At 35.6% G+C, this 15,717-nt stretch overlaps 1 protein-coding gene across 23 annotated transcripts in view; it reads left to right on the forward strand.

The window, feature by feature from the left end:
* Window positions 1-15,717, forward strand: part of GPHN (gephyrin) — a 266,641-nt gene that overhangs the window by 107,279 nt on the left and 143,645 nt on the right. For all 23 annotated transcript variants that reach the window (XM_064424218.1, XM_064424222.1, XM_064424221.1 and 20 more), the window contains one exon: window positions 3,146-3,203. In XM_064424218.1, coding sequence (XP_064280288.1) covers window positions 3,146-3,203 — 58 coding nt within the window. The remainder of the gene's footprint in view (window positions 1-3,145; window positions 3,204-15,717) is intronic.

A 15,717-nucleotide genomic window follows, 5' to 3' on the forward strand; every position in this document is an offset into this window, starting at 1 on the left:
TTAAAGGTAACTAGTATCTAAAATAATTTCACTGTTAAATAGTGTGTCTTGCTATAGTGTGAAAATACTGCCATTTGGGAGAGAAAGACTTTGCACATTAGGTGAAGTTTGGGGCCATCTTTTCTGTGTACTGGAAGTAACTGGCTGTGTATTTAGCTTTGCTCTTGGGTGGGTATTATCAAAGAGAAAATGCCATTTCTGTTGGAGGATGCTGGCTATTGAGTTGTTCAAAGGGAGAGCAGTGTAATAAAATCTGTTTAAAAAGTAAAATATGTGAAAGATGAAGAATGACTCCACACAAAATTTCCATCCCTAATGATCTGAATTCTGGCCATTTTAATGTGTTCTTTGCTGCATTATATTTTAGCATTCAAAGCCTGTTGTAGTTAATGTGTACTCACTCAGGCTAGCTGCTCCTTTGCTCTTCTGATCATAAAGTGAAAAAATATGTCATGTGCAAGCCCTCTATCATGGTCTCTGTATCACCCTATAGCTGAAATCTCCTGTTTATCATTGTCTGGTCTCCTTTCAGATGTCAGTAATCAAATCAAGGAATTGCACAATGACAAAAAAGCTTCCAGACAGGACACAATTGATGGTTACATTTAAATGCGCTTCAGAGAAACTCTTGAAATAGAAGGTTTTCCCCAAGCTGGACATATCCATTATTGCATTGATTTTCGATTTACCTTGATTTTGCTGGTTTTTCTTAGCAATCAGTGCAATGTTTTTGTTTTTTCCTGTGTGTGCAACATTGTCCAGTTGCTTACACTTCAGACTTAACTGGCTGTTAGAAATTTCTAAGAGTGATGTGGTTGTGTTAGCTGCATCCTCCTAGTGTGTGTGATGCCTTTAAACTTCTGTGAAACTCATGGACAAACTTTATGTACAAAGTGAAATGTCTTTTTTATGTCTTTTGCCAGTTAAATCTGGTACTATAATCTGCTGTGGTGAATCTCTTTCAGAAGTTATAAGACTGACTGAAATCTAATGTTCTGAAACTGTAGTTAAGAAACTATAGACTTCCTTAAAAACTTCATTTCAAATCTGAGACATTGATAAAATTTTATATTATTGCTCTCTGATTCTGTTTTAGCTTCAAATTTTTTATTGTTTGTGTTTGCAGACTGGATTTTTAAGATAAAGATGTCAATGTAGGATTGTAAATGGACTAAGAGGTATATGAGCTGAAGCTATCAGTGAGATATTGTTTATTTAAACAGTAACATAATTTTTAATATGTCTTTCTCTTTCAAAAATGTGGAATTGTGGTAGCTGGCATTTTACTTTTTAAAAGTGGTACCATTTGAGCTGCAACTTGTCAGATTCAGAATTTGTTAAACTCTTAACACAAAACTTTGCAGAACTATTTGTGTAGTGATGCTAATTAATGTTGTGAGTCAGATAAGTTTATTGAGTCAATTATTTTGATTTTTTTTCTGATATTCCAAGAAAGTTCTAAGTAATTGTGCCAAGGGTGGCCAATAAAGTAATGTGCCAGATGGAATTCCATGTTGCTGGAGTGCTGGCACTGGAGGTTCTGATTTCTCCTTCTGCTAGAAGGTAGAAAGTCAGTGATTTTGGGGTACTCCAAAGTCAGGAATGGATCTCAAGCACATAGAAGTTTCTTTCTTATGGACCTCATTCCAGTAGCCCTGGGGCTGGTCAGGTGCAATGTCAACATGCCACCTGAGCCGCTGCTTGTCATGGTTTGAAGCAATCCTTTGTTGTGATGCTAAAGCAAATTTCTTGTAGCTATCTCTAGAAACACCACTTGAACAAAAGTAATAAAAATTAAAAGTTCATGTTTGTACTTGCACTGGCAAAAAAAGTTTCCGTTCTCTCCAACTTTAAGCTCACTTAGTGAATGGCAGCAATGGAATTTGCAGAGGAAATGGGAGAGAGCAATTGCTACACTCTTTGGCCATGATGAATTTGGATGTAACCCTGTCTCTACCTTGGAAATCACAGCTGATGTTACCTGGAGCAATGATGGACTTCAGACTTTTCCTATGCACACTTCATCCTCTGTGTAAAACCTTCAAACAGTTCATTTACAAGAGAAGTATGGAAAGGCAGGACTTACGTGCAAAATCTTAATGTATTTTCTGTGTTATTCTCCTCTTCTTTTTTTCACTTGACTAAATAATATTTATAATAATTCCAAGATATAAGAAAATACCTCTGTGTAGAAATGCTGAGAATTAGAAACAAAAATTCCAATAATAGGGAGATAATTCAAATGCACATCTGATAGGTGTCTACTGGTTTACAAAAGATAGTTTCTTATGTAACTTCTGTTTTTGTAGGATCCAGAAAATGAATAGTGTTGCTGTGTAGAGCCAGCAGGAGGTCATTAGTGCACTTATATTTTTAGGTCTGGATTGTCACCATCAATGAGATTGCTTCATGAAATAAAAGAAGCCATGTCTGCGTGTCTCTGGGCAAAATGTAGTATTAACCACCATTTATAGTACATGCTATTCATACATCTTCAGTATGTGAACTGTTCTTTACCAGCATTTTTGCAGGATTTTGGAAAGTAATCAGTGAGCTCATGTAGGACAAAACCCTCTATTTTTTCTGTGTCAATGCCAGCTATTACCCATCACCCACTTTTTATTACCAATCATTAACTGCAAAGATTTTTCAAACATGGAGGCTATAGAGTCTGCATGATTTGTCATGTCTGTACATGCACATTTAATTAAAAAAATTCAATTTCTGGAATTGGATGCATTTCAGATTGTGTAGCAGCATAGTGAAATAGCACTAAGTGCATCAGTCTTCAAACACTTAAACTCATCCATGTGCCTTAGACAATCAACAAGAAATCTTAGAATATGACGATTGCCATTAATATAAAAAATACCATCCAGATGATCGTAATTTTGCTTGGCTGACTTAATTGTTAAGGTGATGGACACCTTGTTACTAATATTTCTGTTAATCACATATGAATTTTTTGTTGGATAAAGAAAGGGATTTTTTTTGCTTTTGATTTGGGACTTGCTGGGTTTTACCTCTAAACTGGTAGAAGGAATATTGTGTTTTGGAACAAGTCATTAGACTATAGAAGACTATAAAACTAACATACTGTATTTTCTGTTACTGATTTTGAGAATTTTTTTTCTCCTGATTTCAGGTTGGGTGGGACTATATCTGCATACAAGATAGTGCCAGACGAAATAGAAGAAATCAAGGTACAGTATTACTGTTTTTCAACACTGAATTTCTTTCTTTGGAAAATTACAGAAATGTTACATTAAAAAGCTACGTTATTCCTTGCTTTGAAGTGTATCATAGGTTAGAGAGGAAAGTGTCTTAAGTAAAATTATTAGATCCATATTTATGTATCTAAAATAGAATTTTAGTTATTTTTACAAATACAGTTTACCTTCAGCTTAAGCTGACTTCAGCAGAATTTCTTTGATGCCAGAATCCTGTGTAATTCAACCTATTTCTGTTTTGCTACCTGAAAACAGATAGAGGACTATGATGAACACTGAGTTATAGTTTCATAACAAAATATATATATTTTGTTATATATATATATTTGTTATAAATATATATATAGTGTCTTCTGCTTTTGAGGTCTAAAGCACATCCATATTTTTCGATATTGTCTGTCTTAAGAAGGGGATGGTATGAAGTAAAAAAATTATTATACGATCAAAACATTGTTATAATCTCTTTGTATTTGAGTAGTGATAGCATTAATACTGAAGTTTGCTTTCAAAGTAATGTGCATTGTAACAAAACTCACTTTAGCCAAGTCCACTCCTGAAATGTGCTTCTGCAATTTGTGTCAGTTTTGCTTTTCAGTGGAATGAAAGATGGGTGCTGGGGGGGATTTTGGCCGGATCTGATAGCATGGTTTGTGTAGCTGATTCCTCATTTGGTTGTTCGTAGGTCAATCTGACATATTGCTTGCTCATTGTGATTCCTTAACCCGCTGTACTGTTTCACATATTCATTTTCAGCTGTGCAAAGAGAATTAAGAATAGTTGTAAAATCTTGTGAAGGGAAGTGACTGTGCAATATCTGATGTAGACATGACTTCACAGTTTGCAAATGGTGAGAATTTATTCTCTTCAATTAGTATCAAACCCACTGCAAGCAACTCACTGCACAGTGACTGCCTGTAACTGCATCAAAGTTATCACACCATCATGATCAAAATTTATTTTTGTCATCTAAGATTCATGGACTCCTCTATCCTGAATTTTATCAAGGGGCACATGATTTATTACTGGATAGATGCACTATCAGATTTTTCTCTTAGCATAAGAGAAAGAAAGACGACTTCCAAAATTAAATAGTGGTATTTTTATGATGCTCAGAGAACTGCTCCAAAACTATTTGAAAAATTACAAAAACCCTAAACCACAATATTTTTACTTTAATATAAGAAAACCATTACCACAGATATTTTGTTAATGTTGAAGATGAAAAAAGCTAATATTTCTGGCTTCATTGTACTAAACCGAGTTCAGTGAACAAAGAAAAATTGTATGTTTGGCGATAAGAAATCATTTTACTTTTAGGAACTTACTGCAAGATTAGTAGTCACAGGAATCTTCACCTGCTTAGGAGAACTGTTCTCAATTTTCAGCTTTTTCTTATTTAGCTGGTGTTTAAGTGCTTGAGATCCTAGGAAGCATCAAAGGATGGGTTTCTCATTAGTCTCAGTTGTGCCAGGATGTAAGTGTGGAAAAGTATTTAATTGTTCAAAGTCAGAGCTATTTAAAGTGTTGGGGAAGAATCCTTCCCTTTACTTATTTCTGGTAGCTGTCCTGTCTTGTTCAGGTTGTGGTGTTTTGAGGTTGTATCGGAAGTCAGGCCACGTCTTGCACCTTAAATGGTTGAATTTCTCAAGCTGCAATATACGTAATTTATATTAAACAAGGCACTACTGGAAGATGCCAAGACAGACAAATATATATTGGATATCAAAAAATATTATTTCGTCCTTATGTATTCTGAATAGCAGCTGGTAAACAGAGCGTCCTTGCAGTAAATGTAGGGGGTAGCTTTAACATCTGAAAGGCTCTCCTAGCTGATTTGAGTAGAAAAGGGAGAGAGGAGAAAATAGAAGGCAAATCACTTTACTGGAATTTTGCTTCTAGAGAGAACAGAATCTTCTTCCATGCACTTTTGTCTCACAACTATCTCTCCCCTATATAAACATGAAATATTGAGGAAGTTAATTTGATGAAATATGCAAAAATAATAGCTTCTCTTTTAAAATTTGATTTAACTTGATGGATTGTAGAATTATATTTATGCGAGTTGTATTTTTATATTTTCTGATAGTCCTTAAAAAGTAAACTGCTTACTTAAATGGGAAAGGAGAAATTTCATCAAACAGAGAGCAGTAGTTATTTTGACAAATAAACAAGTCTTTTAGCATTTGCATGTGTTCTAGGAAAGGTGGCAGATTAACCTCTTTTGCAGATCAAAATAATTTATGAGGAAAACCAGTGTATTGATTTTGTTAATTCATGCAATTACATCTTAGGTAGAACACTGTTGCAGGCATATGAATGAGGAGTACTTCTGTCAGAAGTGATAACGTGTACCCTGACTAGTCTCATGCACCATAGCAAGGTCAGGAAGGGTTGTGTGGAACCAACCACCACTGCAGTTCCACAGCATCTGTATCAGTGTGAAACAAAGTGTCTTGAAACCTACCTTCCCTAGATTTTTGTCACAGGTACTTAGGTTCCCAAAGTGATAACACTCAACAGGTAGCCTTACCTAGGTACCATCTCAGGTTTCCCCCCTGAAAACTCTTCTAGAAGGTAGGTATGTCCTCTATCACATGATCTTATACTGCAATAAAAGCAGCTTTCAGAGAATGCATAAATGGATATACTACCATCTGCATTCCTGTCATTCCTCCACACCAGTTAAAGCAATGTCACTTCATTTTCAGTACCTGCTGGTTTTAAAATACCTCCAGAACTGATGAAGACAGTAAATATAGAAACTGCAGCACATTCCTGAGAGTGTCATTGTTTCAACTTCTTCTAGACTTCTATTCTCATCAGAATATTCATCCTGTAAGCAAGAAGCTTTTCAAACTATCAAAAAAGCATTGTCAGATTTCAGCTTTGTTCCTTATCCACATTAATAATATGTGCCTAAAGGAGAGATCTTCCAAACCAAATGATTTTGTGTACATGGGGCCTGGCAAGCCTGTCAGGCAACACCGGTTTTGATGAACAACATGGAGACTGTCTTGAGAATAAAGAGCAATTTATGGCTATTACAGATTAGGGAGAGTTTACATGATGTGCCTATAGATTTATGTCAACAGTATCATCTTATGGTCTATAGTACCATAAGACATGGGCTTTTTTATTTCCACATTCTGCCATTACAAAGGAATATGTGATGTGGTGAAGGGTGATTATAGAAGAAGACTCAGTGAATGAGAAAACCACTCCTTAACAGATTCCTAATTAAAAAATACTTAGTTTGCTAGGATTTGCAAGTCAAGAGCAGAAAGGAATTTAATTGTTTTGTGTTGAGTTTATGTGCTTTCGTATATATTTTCATGTAGACATATGCATGCATCTCATCTCAAGGCCAGAAATGGATTTTGTAGCAGGTCCTTAATTCATGAAAGTAATATGCACAAGAAAGACATTGCCAGAACATTTCATTCCTATAATATTTGTGGCATGAGACAGATAATCCAGTGTAGTGAATAAAGTTTTAAGTGGTTGCCTCCTATGGTAGTTAGTTTTAAGAAATCTTGTTAGAAATATTTTGTTAGTGCTGGTTATAGATTGTAAATTTAGATGTAAAGGAGTTCTGGAGCAAGATGGGAGAAGGTTTTTAATTCCATTAACTACCCTTTCACACAGAGACACACTTTATGCTCCTCAAGGAGCACTCATAATTCTTCTGTAGATACTATTTTAATGAGAACATATATGCATCAAGTATTAAAGGTTGCATTTAGGACTACAGACATTTTTCCTTGAATAATGGTAGGATAGCTCTCTTTTTTTCTTTAGGAGTATGTGCTAACTTAATGGTTTAATATATGAAAATTTTTATGCACAGCTGAAACACATTCTTCTCAGATTGTCTTCAGTCTTTGAGAAAGTAGATTCCAGTGATAATGATCCAAGAGTAAAAAAATATAAAAGACGTGAGGGAGAGTGAAGTAGCCAGAAAAGAAATGGTGAGTGCTGCATCTTCTTGAGAGGTCAGTTGCCCCATGTAACTTAGGAATTCAAAAGATTTAACTTTTCCACACAATCATTTTTAGGAATATCTTAGAAACAAAGGAAGTTGATTTCAGTGTCAGCAAGATGTATTGCAGAACAAAGCTGTACTCCCTGCCATCAAACATAGGCAGCTTTGATATGGTTACAATTAAAATCAGTCTATTCCAAGACTTTCTCAGAAATCATTTGGTTTGCCGACTGTGTGGTGTCATATACCTGCATCATGCTGGATCCCAGAATCTGGTTTTTTTGCTGGTAAGAGTAGCTGATGAAACTCATGGAAACTTTGTGTGCAGCCGAGAAATGCTGGCCTTGATCATTATCAAAGCATTTTCATAATTATCAACATGTGGCAAACATAAGTAGCAATTTGTAAGCAAGTGCCAGTTTGTAGTCCCATTTAAAAAAAAGCACAAGAGAAAGGTAGTTGTTGTAACTACTGTGGTGGATAGTCCACAAGAACAGGGTTGTGCCTGAAAATGAGATGTCACAAAACTGAGTGTTAGCAGGTAGCATCTCCATAGACTCTAAAGCTTACAGATTCGTGTTTAAAAATATTTAAAGGGTATATGTGACGGTCGTGTCACATGTCATTCCATTAGATTGCTAGTTATGTGTATTGACTAAAACTATGGCCTTGTCTTTTACCACTCTTAACGTGCACTCAGAGTCTGATCAGTACACAGTTTAATTATACACCTGCCTCTAGGTAAAGAAAGTTTCTAAAACCTTTTGCAAATGTCCTAAGCAGTAACAAAAAAATGACACTGAGATGTCAGCTTAGTGTATGAAATCCCCAATAAACTTGCAGATTTCGTTTTCCTACTTTCTTGGATTTTCATGTACGAGACTTTCTTATGGACATGAATCCAACTAGGACAATTGAGAAGTGGGATGTGTTAAGCTAAAACAACTTTCTGTCTCATTATATTTCCCATTAATCAAAGTCCACCTGATGTACACACAAATTTCTTCCTCAGTTAATTTCCAAATCCTGAATTAGCAGAGTCCATCACTGACTAGTGTTCTTTTTCAAGCTACGTGTCATTGTTTAGATGACAAAAAACTGGGTTTTTACTTGCTGTATTAATCCTTAAATAATCCTTAAATAATTAATCTGTTATTACAGATGTTGTTTCCATGCTCGATTTGTGTGTGGGATTATGTGACATAATTGTCCAAAACTTTTTTATATAAAACAAAATCTTACTTTCCTTTAATTTTTTGTCTACATGTATGCATTTGTGCTACAAACTAAAAATTTGCAACCCCTGCAGTATTAATAATGGCCATGCATTTGTGCTTCACTCTTTTAGTTCTAGTCCACAGTTGATTATTTATATTGTATTGAACCATATTATATTGCTCCTAGACTGTGATTTCCTATATCTGTTTTATTATGTCATTTTTTCTTCTCATGAGTCCTTTGTTAATCTATGTTTTATTTCTTCTAAAACTGATTTTTCCCCTTTTTCTGGAAAATGGAGTCTGTATTACGTTGGTTCTCCTCTAGGCTTTTGGTGTCAAGCATGGCTGTGCAAGCCTGACTAGTCCAGGCTCAGTCTCACACCAGTGAAATATGTGTTTCATAAGAATGCCTTTTCTGTTGTGGATTTTTTTCCCCCACCTATGAAGCCATTAGTGGTTGTGAATATCAGTTTTGACTTTTGGATTGCTTCTGCTCTGATAGGTTTGAGACTGCTTTTGCTTGGAGGACGCGACTGTTCTCCATGCTATAACTTTTGCTATCTCAAGTTTCTGTATAGAAACTCCTTAGGGAGTAGTCACTGAAGGGGCTTTTCATCTGTTTCTCTCATCTTCCGTGGATGATGGATACTCACTGCAATCACAGACACTCAATCAAAAAAAAGACACCTTTTACAAAAAGAATGTAAAATGAGAGGTGGCTGCAGCGTCTATCAAACTCTGATCTAGGACTGCTGAATGTGACAAAAACATGCCTCTGCTTTCCTGGCAAGGGCATCAAATGCCCAGACACTCTGGATGAAAGAGTATACTCACTAACTTTCCACGTGAAAGTAGGAATTGTCACTTTTTGTTTTCCTGCTGTCTTCCATCTTGTGTTGCATAGGCTTTGTGGCTTCAGAGGCTTCATGTCTCTAGAAATGACAGGTGAGACCACCTCACCAAGTTACCTTGCTCTTCCAGGCTGTCTTGAATATAGAAAATGCTGAAGCATTGTTATAAATTCCTGTCCCCTAATGTGAGTAGAATTTCAGTGAATGCATTTTATATTGCATTCTGTGATTTAGTCTTACGAACATACAAAAGTTTAGCCTGTGATTTGCAGATCATGGAATAATGGCACATGGGGAAGGGAAGGGCAGGAAGACCATGCATCCACTGAAGTTCAAATGTAATGCTAACAAGACAAAATCATTTTAGAAATATTATTATTTACTTTCTAAAGCAAACAAAATCGCTCAGTAGTTCTTCTGCAAAGAGAGAACAAAAATAGCTGAAAGTTAATTTACAAGACAAACCTATTGTTCATCCTTTAAGCATTTCTTGTTGCCCAGCATTTAAGCTGTTGCCCTTAAGAGGGGACATTAATGTGTATCAGATTTTTCATTACCACAGACCTGTTTGTCTATTCAGTCTTTATTAATTAATTTTGTTAGAAACAGGATTTGAAATCTCTTGTTTTCCAGCATAAAAAATATCTCTGCCTCTCTCTATGGCTGTAGTAACCAGTTTTGTCTAAATTCCTCCTGGTTTTCTCTCATTTTCCATTTTTGCTAAATGCACAACTTTGTACCAGCCATCACCTGAAACCTAGTTGGCTCCTAGGGCATCTTCTGGCCAGGTCTAATACAGTCTCTTCTTCTTTTCATCTGACTCCTTATACTGGGCAATGTTTTCAGTGCCTTGTGTTCTCACTGGAAAAGTAATTTCTTAAATAGGATGTCACTTAACATGAATGAGAGGAGAAAACAAGCTCAGCTTCATTAAGCAGCAAATAGCTTTTGGCAAGTGTTTAAGTAACTCAAGTTCATATAAAAGCCCTAATAATTTTCCACGTGACCTGTTACATTAAGTTTTGGTTGGTTTTATTTACCCTGTAAGAATGCATTCTGATGATTCTTATTTGAGGTCTTAATGTTATCTTAATCTTAATCTTAATGCTATCCTATCAAAACCGATAATGTCTTAAGTAATTAAGGGCTTGACTAAGTTTGAGGGAGATCAATATTATGCTCATTTCTTGTGGTAAATTTATTTCTCAAATATATTCTTTTTATGATTGTCAGAAGAGATGACATGTATATATCCTGGGCCTGTATATATACAAGAAGAGGCCATCAGGATTGTTTTAGATTGCTTTTTTTCTAAAAACAACCCCAAACCTTCAGGTTCTATATGCTGGGTCTTTGTATATAGGGAAAAAGAGATCAGGAGTGTTGTTTACGGTTTTTTGGTTCGCTGTTTGTGTTAATTTTTAGAGAACTCTCAGTTGTACAGCTATTTACACGCTATATCTTTGTCAATTATGAAAATTATTATTTGAAGAGAAAAGAAATATTACTGCAAATAAGGACATTAAAATACTGAGTAGTTGTGTGACAAACCATCTGATAAAATTCAGCAGAAATTAATGTTAAATGGTGTGTATAGGAGATGTGAAAAATCCCCAATTCCAATTTGCATATAAAATAGAAGTCTCTAATTAGACTACTATGATCCAAGAATAAGGGCTGAGCAGTGTGCTGAGGTGGTTACTATTAGCTCAGTATTCAAGAGCAGCTGAAGGGGCAGAGGCATGGGAGCCATGGGGTGGACTGAGGAGAGGGGAACCAAGACCAGAACACTGAACTTTTTCTCATGGTGCCACACCATGTACAATGGCATGTGAAGGGCTATTCCCTTAATCACAAAAATGGTAGCTCTGAGAAATATTTAGAGTCAGATTATAAAAATAATTAATTTATAAAAGCACTTTCATGTGAGGAACAGATAGAAACTGGGACAGAAATGTTCACAAGTGGCACATTTGGTTGCATTTCAGCAACATTTTTCCTTATTTATACTGCACTTTTAAAATTAGCTTTCATTCTTAATTTATGCAAATTTTAAGACTGCCTGAAAGCAGGTGCCAAAGTTTTGATTATGTGTTTTCTATTGCTTGATAATGCACTGATTGTAAGGAAAAAAAAAAAAAGAAAGAACGTGCACAGCAGAAACCAGTTTAATACACCATGTTTTCCTGAAAAAGATTTGCAACTGGTAGACTGCAAATAATTCTGCTAGAATAGTGTAGTTTATTTTGCTTTCATTGTATGTTTTCAGATGATTGTTAAGGTTGTGTTTTAAGACGTGATTGGAAACCACAATAGGAAAACACCAAAAACTACACAAGCCTCCCTGTGACATGCAAGTTTATAAACTGTATGAATAGAATGATGCTTAGTACTTCACTGTGTGATTGCACCTTATTCAACTTCTCTGATAATTAATTGGGTTTTTTGTGATGTCCTATTCCTATTAGTGACCCTGTCATAGATAAGGTCTACTGTCTAAAACAGAATATGAAACATGAAATGTTTTTAACAGAAAACCAAACAAAAACTTCTTTCAAGGAGATATCATAAGGGAATGGTATAAAGTATTGACATGTTGAACTGTGGCTAGAGGCATTTTATTTGCCCAAATACTTTCTTTTATCAGTTGCACAAGATTGGTCTAGATGAGATTTTGTGCTGGTGAGCTGTGTCTGAGCACCAATGTAAAATGAAAAATTAGAAGTGGATTCTATGTTTTATTGAGTATGTTGGGTAAGTGGCTCTTCTCATCTCCAGTAGTGCACAGAGCTGGAATGTTGGCTTAACTGATGTCCTAAAGGCTTCAAGAAATGGATGTCTTCCAGCAAAATAAAATCATAGCCAAGTGTGTAGAGACAAATTTTAAAATGCCTGCCTTAGCCCTAGCCACCCTGTCCTTGGTGCCAAGAGCTGAACATCTATCTTGAGTCATGTCTGTTACCAAGTCACGCAAACCAATAAAGTGCATCCATCTATAAAGTAAAGCATGTGGTGCTAGAGATCCAGCATACGTCATATGTTCTTTGATATGTTTTATTTCAAACTACTTCTGGTATTATTTTGTGTGCCTGTTAACAGCTGGAGTGGATTACACATGCTGCTGATGTCCATCTTCCAAATAAGTTTTATCTGAAAGGATTCCAGTTCATCTGATCAAAGGCTACTCTGCAATCTGAGCCAAAGTCTGTTAAGCAGAGAGATATTAAAAGTGCTGTTTTGTTCTAACAGGCTGTGGTAGATGTGTCCCAAGCCTTCAGCCAGCACATGTATTCCCATAAAACACAGCATGTCAGGTTGCAAATGTGAACTTCATAATACAGGACCCTTGTTACTAGTGAAAGGCTATGTCTGAGCTAATTATTCAGAGAGTGCCCAGCCCTTCTGGCAGACTATTCAAAGAAAAAAAAAACAAACTATTTTCTAGACCCGTAGTCTCCAAATGGTTTGATCATCTACCTCATCAGTAAAGAATTTTTTAATATTTAGCCTCCAATAATGTATATTCTAATATTTTTCTCCCTGCACTACAGTGGATCATAGAATTATTTGGTTGGAAAAGACCTCAAAGATCATCCAGTTCAAACATCAACCCCAGCACTGCCAAGTCCTCTGCTAAACCATGTCCCCACGTGCCCCATGTATATGTCTTAAATACCTCCAGAGATAGTGATTCCACTGCATCTCTGGGCAGTCTGCTCCAATGCTTTATAACCAATCTAAACCTTTCCTGGTACAACCTGATGCCTTTTTCTCTTGTCCTGTCATTTGTTACCTGAGAGAAGAGACTTGTCCCCACCTTGCTACAATCCCCTTTCAGGCAGCTGTAGAGACCTGAGACTCCTCTTGTCCAGGGTAAAAAACCCTCGCTCCCTCAGACATTGGTCTATTCCATATTAAAAATATTGTATTGCAGCAGTTTTAAGGAAGGAAGTCCAGCAGATATGTTATCAGGCTGAAAGAAATTCTTCCCCTGAAGTTTGCTTCTGTATCGTGATAATAAAGCTTTCCCAAGAACTTGCTCTGGTTTTTGTTGGGCTTTTTTTCCAAGATAAAAAGCCTTATTGTGTCCATTAATGTTCATAACCACTATAGTTTATCTGCTGTTTAGTTTCTGTGATCAATAGTTGGTGGAACTATTTATTTTCATGGTTTTTACCTAGGGGAACTAATAAGCAATGCCACCATATAAGAATAGGACAGACACAAGAGCAGGGTGCATCTTGGGTGGAGGCATCAGGTCCTTAAGGAAGTGGGATTGACCTGGACAAATTATCTCAGAGAGCTGTGGTTCTCACAAAAGCCAATTGGTTTTGCCATGTTGTGTGTAGAAACACTAAGTATTTGACTGGACAGCTATAATACATATTATTATGTATTTGGGTGCAAGACTGTGTGCTTTACCAAACAATGTTTTGATATTGCAAGACAAATGGTGTAATTTGTTGCATCTGAAGTCACAATATTTGCTCTTCTGGATTATCTTTGAGCACACTACTGAAGTGTGTCTTAGCATGCACTTATTTAGGCAAAGAAAACAATTCTTTTCAAATTAAGGACTCCTGTAAGATTAAAGCTTGATGTTTTCCTTTTCATTTCCCCTATGGCTTTGATATGCTAATTTTCTGGATTCCTCCATGATAAAATAGGAAGCATTTTGATATTATTTACTGTAATACTGATTCTGTACTTTTTAATTATAGTAGGATTTTGGAAATTCTGTGACTTTAGTTTTCCTAAAGAAGAGGTATAAGGGAGGGAATGCCATTGACTCCTCAAAGTTCAGTGAAAGGTGGAGTGGTTGAAGAGTTTTACTTTTTAATATACGTTCTTATTAAAAAGACACAAAAATTTCTAGAATTGTTCTGGCAGGAATTATTGCATTCAATTTCAGCTGCCTCATCATTATGACAAGATTAGGTGGGATCCTAAGACTGCAAAGGTAATACATATACTTCTTTCATCATTTCTGCATAGAATGACATTTCTAATTTCTCTAATTATTTATCACCTGCTTTGTTACTGTTATGCTCTATCAAAATACCCTTGATTTTAAAATAAAAATATGGTAACATTTTCTCTGAGTAGCTTCGGGAGCATGATGTCATGAGCCTCTCTTTTAACAAATAGTCTGATCCCCTATGGAAATTTGTACTGCTTAGTTCTGTCATTTTAAAGGGTTCTTCTGTGTTCTTGGTAGTTGAGTGCAATTTAATGTGAGTGAGCATTACCCACGATGTATCATTCTGGAAAATGAAACTATGTATCTGAGGATACCTTAGAAGAAGAAGAAGATAAGAGCTTAACATCAAGGTGTTTTGAAATTCTTATCCTATTTAACAAAGGAGGAAAATAGCCCTTTATTTATTTGGAGTGCCTTCGGTATTTTAATAAGTTTTTCTAAGGAATAATGCTACATAAAACAGGCAATGTGTAAAAATAAAGCTGGCTGTCATTTGGGACACTGAAGCTAACACTTGAGTTTTACAGAGTATCTTGAGGCTCTAAATGGCAGCATGCAATTATGGTCAGGCTGTTTTGAAGGAAAGATGATCAAGTTTAAAATCAGAGAGCTATAAAGAAGTGCTTTACATACAAAAGCTCCAAATGCCTCTTAAGTAGTGTTACAAACTGTGAATGCATATGTTGGTGAGAAATCTAAAGGGATTGTTATGTTTTGGAAATGAAAAAAAAGAATATTTGTGAAGTAGTATGCTCTCAGTGTAATTAAAGCTTTTGAAACATTATACCCACTACAGAGTTGACTTCTGAGACACCCAGCAAAAGAAGTAAGAAATCAAATCTCACAGATAATGAAAAATTCTGAGTTTTCTGGGAATTAAATATTTACTGCAGACCTGATTATTAAAAGTGCTTAGTACAAACATTTTAACCATTTAGCCAATAGCTGATATACAGGCCTGAAGCTTTCTTCATAATGACGCAGTTGCCTACATTTGTCATTTTGCTTTAAATAAAACAACTGAGCTCCACCTCATGTATTTGGATACCTCAGACATTTTACAATGTGTTATTATATTTAAATGTTCTATATGGAACATATAAAATTTATATAGGTTTTAATATGTGTGTGCATGTTCATAATATTTTGAATTTCAGTGTTTAGTTGCACAATTTCAGTACCTTAAACTCTTTAAAAATCAATCCTATATTTGGAGAAATAGTATTTTAACAGAGCCCTAGTTTTGCAACAGGAAAAACAGCTGAATGTGTTGCAGTTCATCTAACACCATGGCAATTTCATAATGTACAAATTGGAAAAAAAAAAAGACTTTTCCTCACTGGTAGAATAAATAGCTAATTTCAGAGTAGCTTTTTGTTGAAAAGCTTTTTTAATTCACTCTGCTGGATCTCTACCAATGAAAAGATTATTGGATATGTTTGAGCAATTATAT

This window comes from Passer domesticus, chromosome 6 (genome assembly GCF_036417665.1).
Source record: "Passer domesticus isolate bPasDom1 chromosome 6, bPasDom1.hap1, whole genome shotgun sequence".
Classification (NCBI taxonomy): domain Eukaryota; kingdom Metazoa; phylum Chordata; class Aves; order Passeriformes; family Passeridae; genus Passer; species Passer domesticus.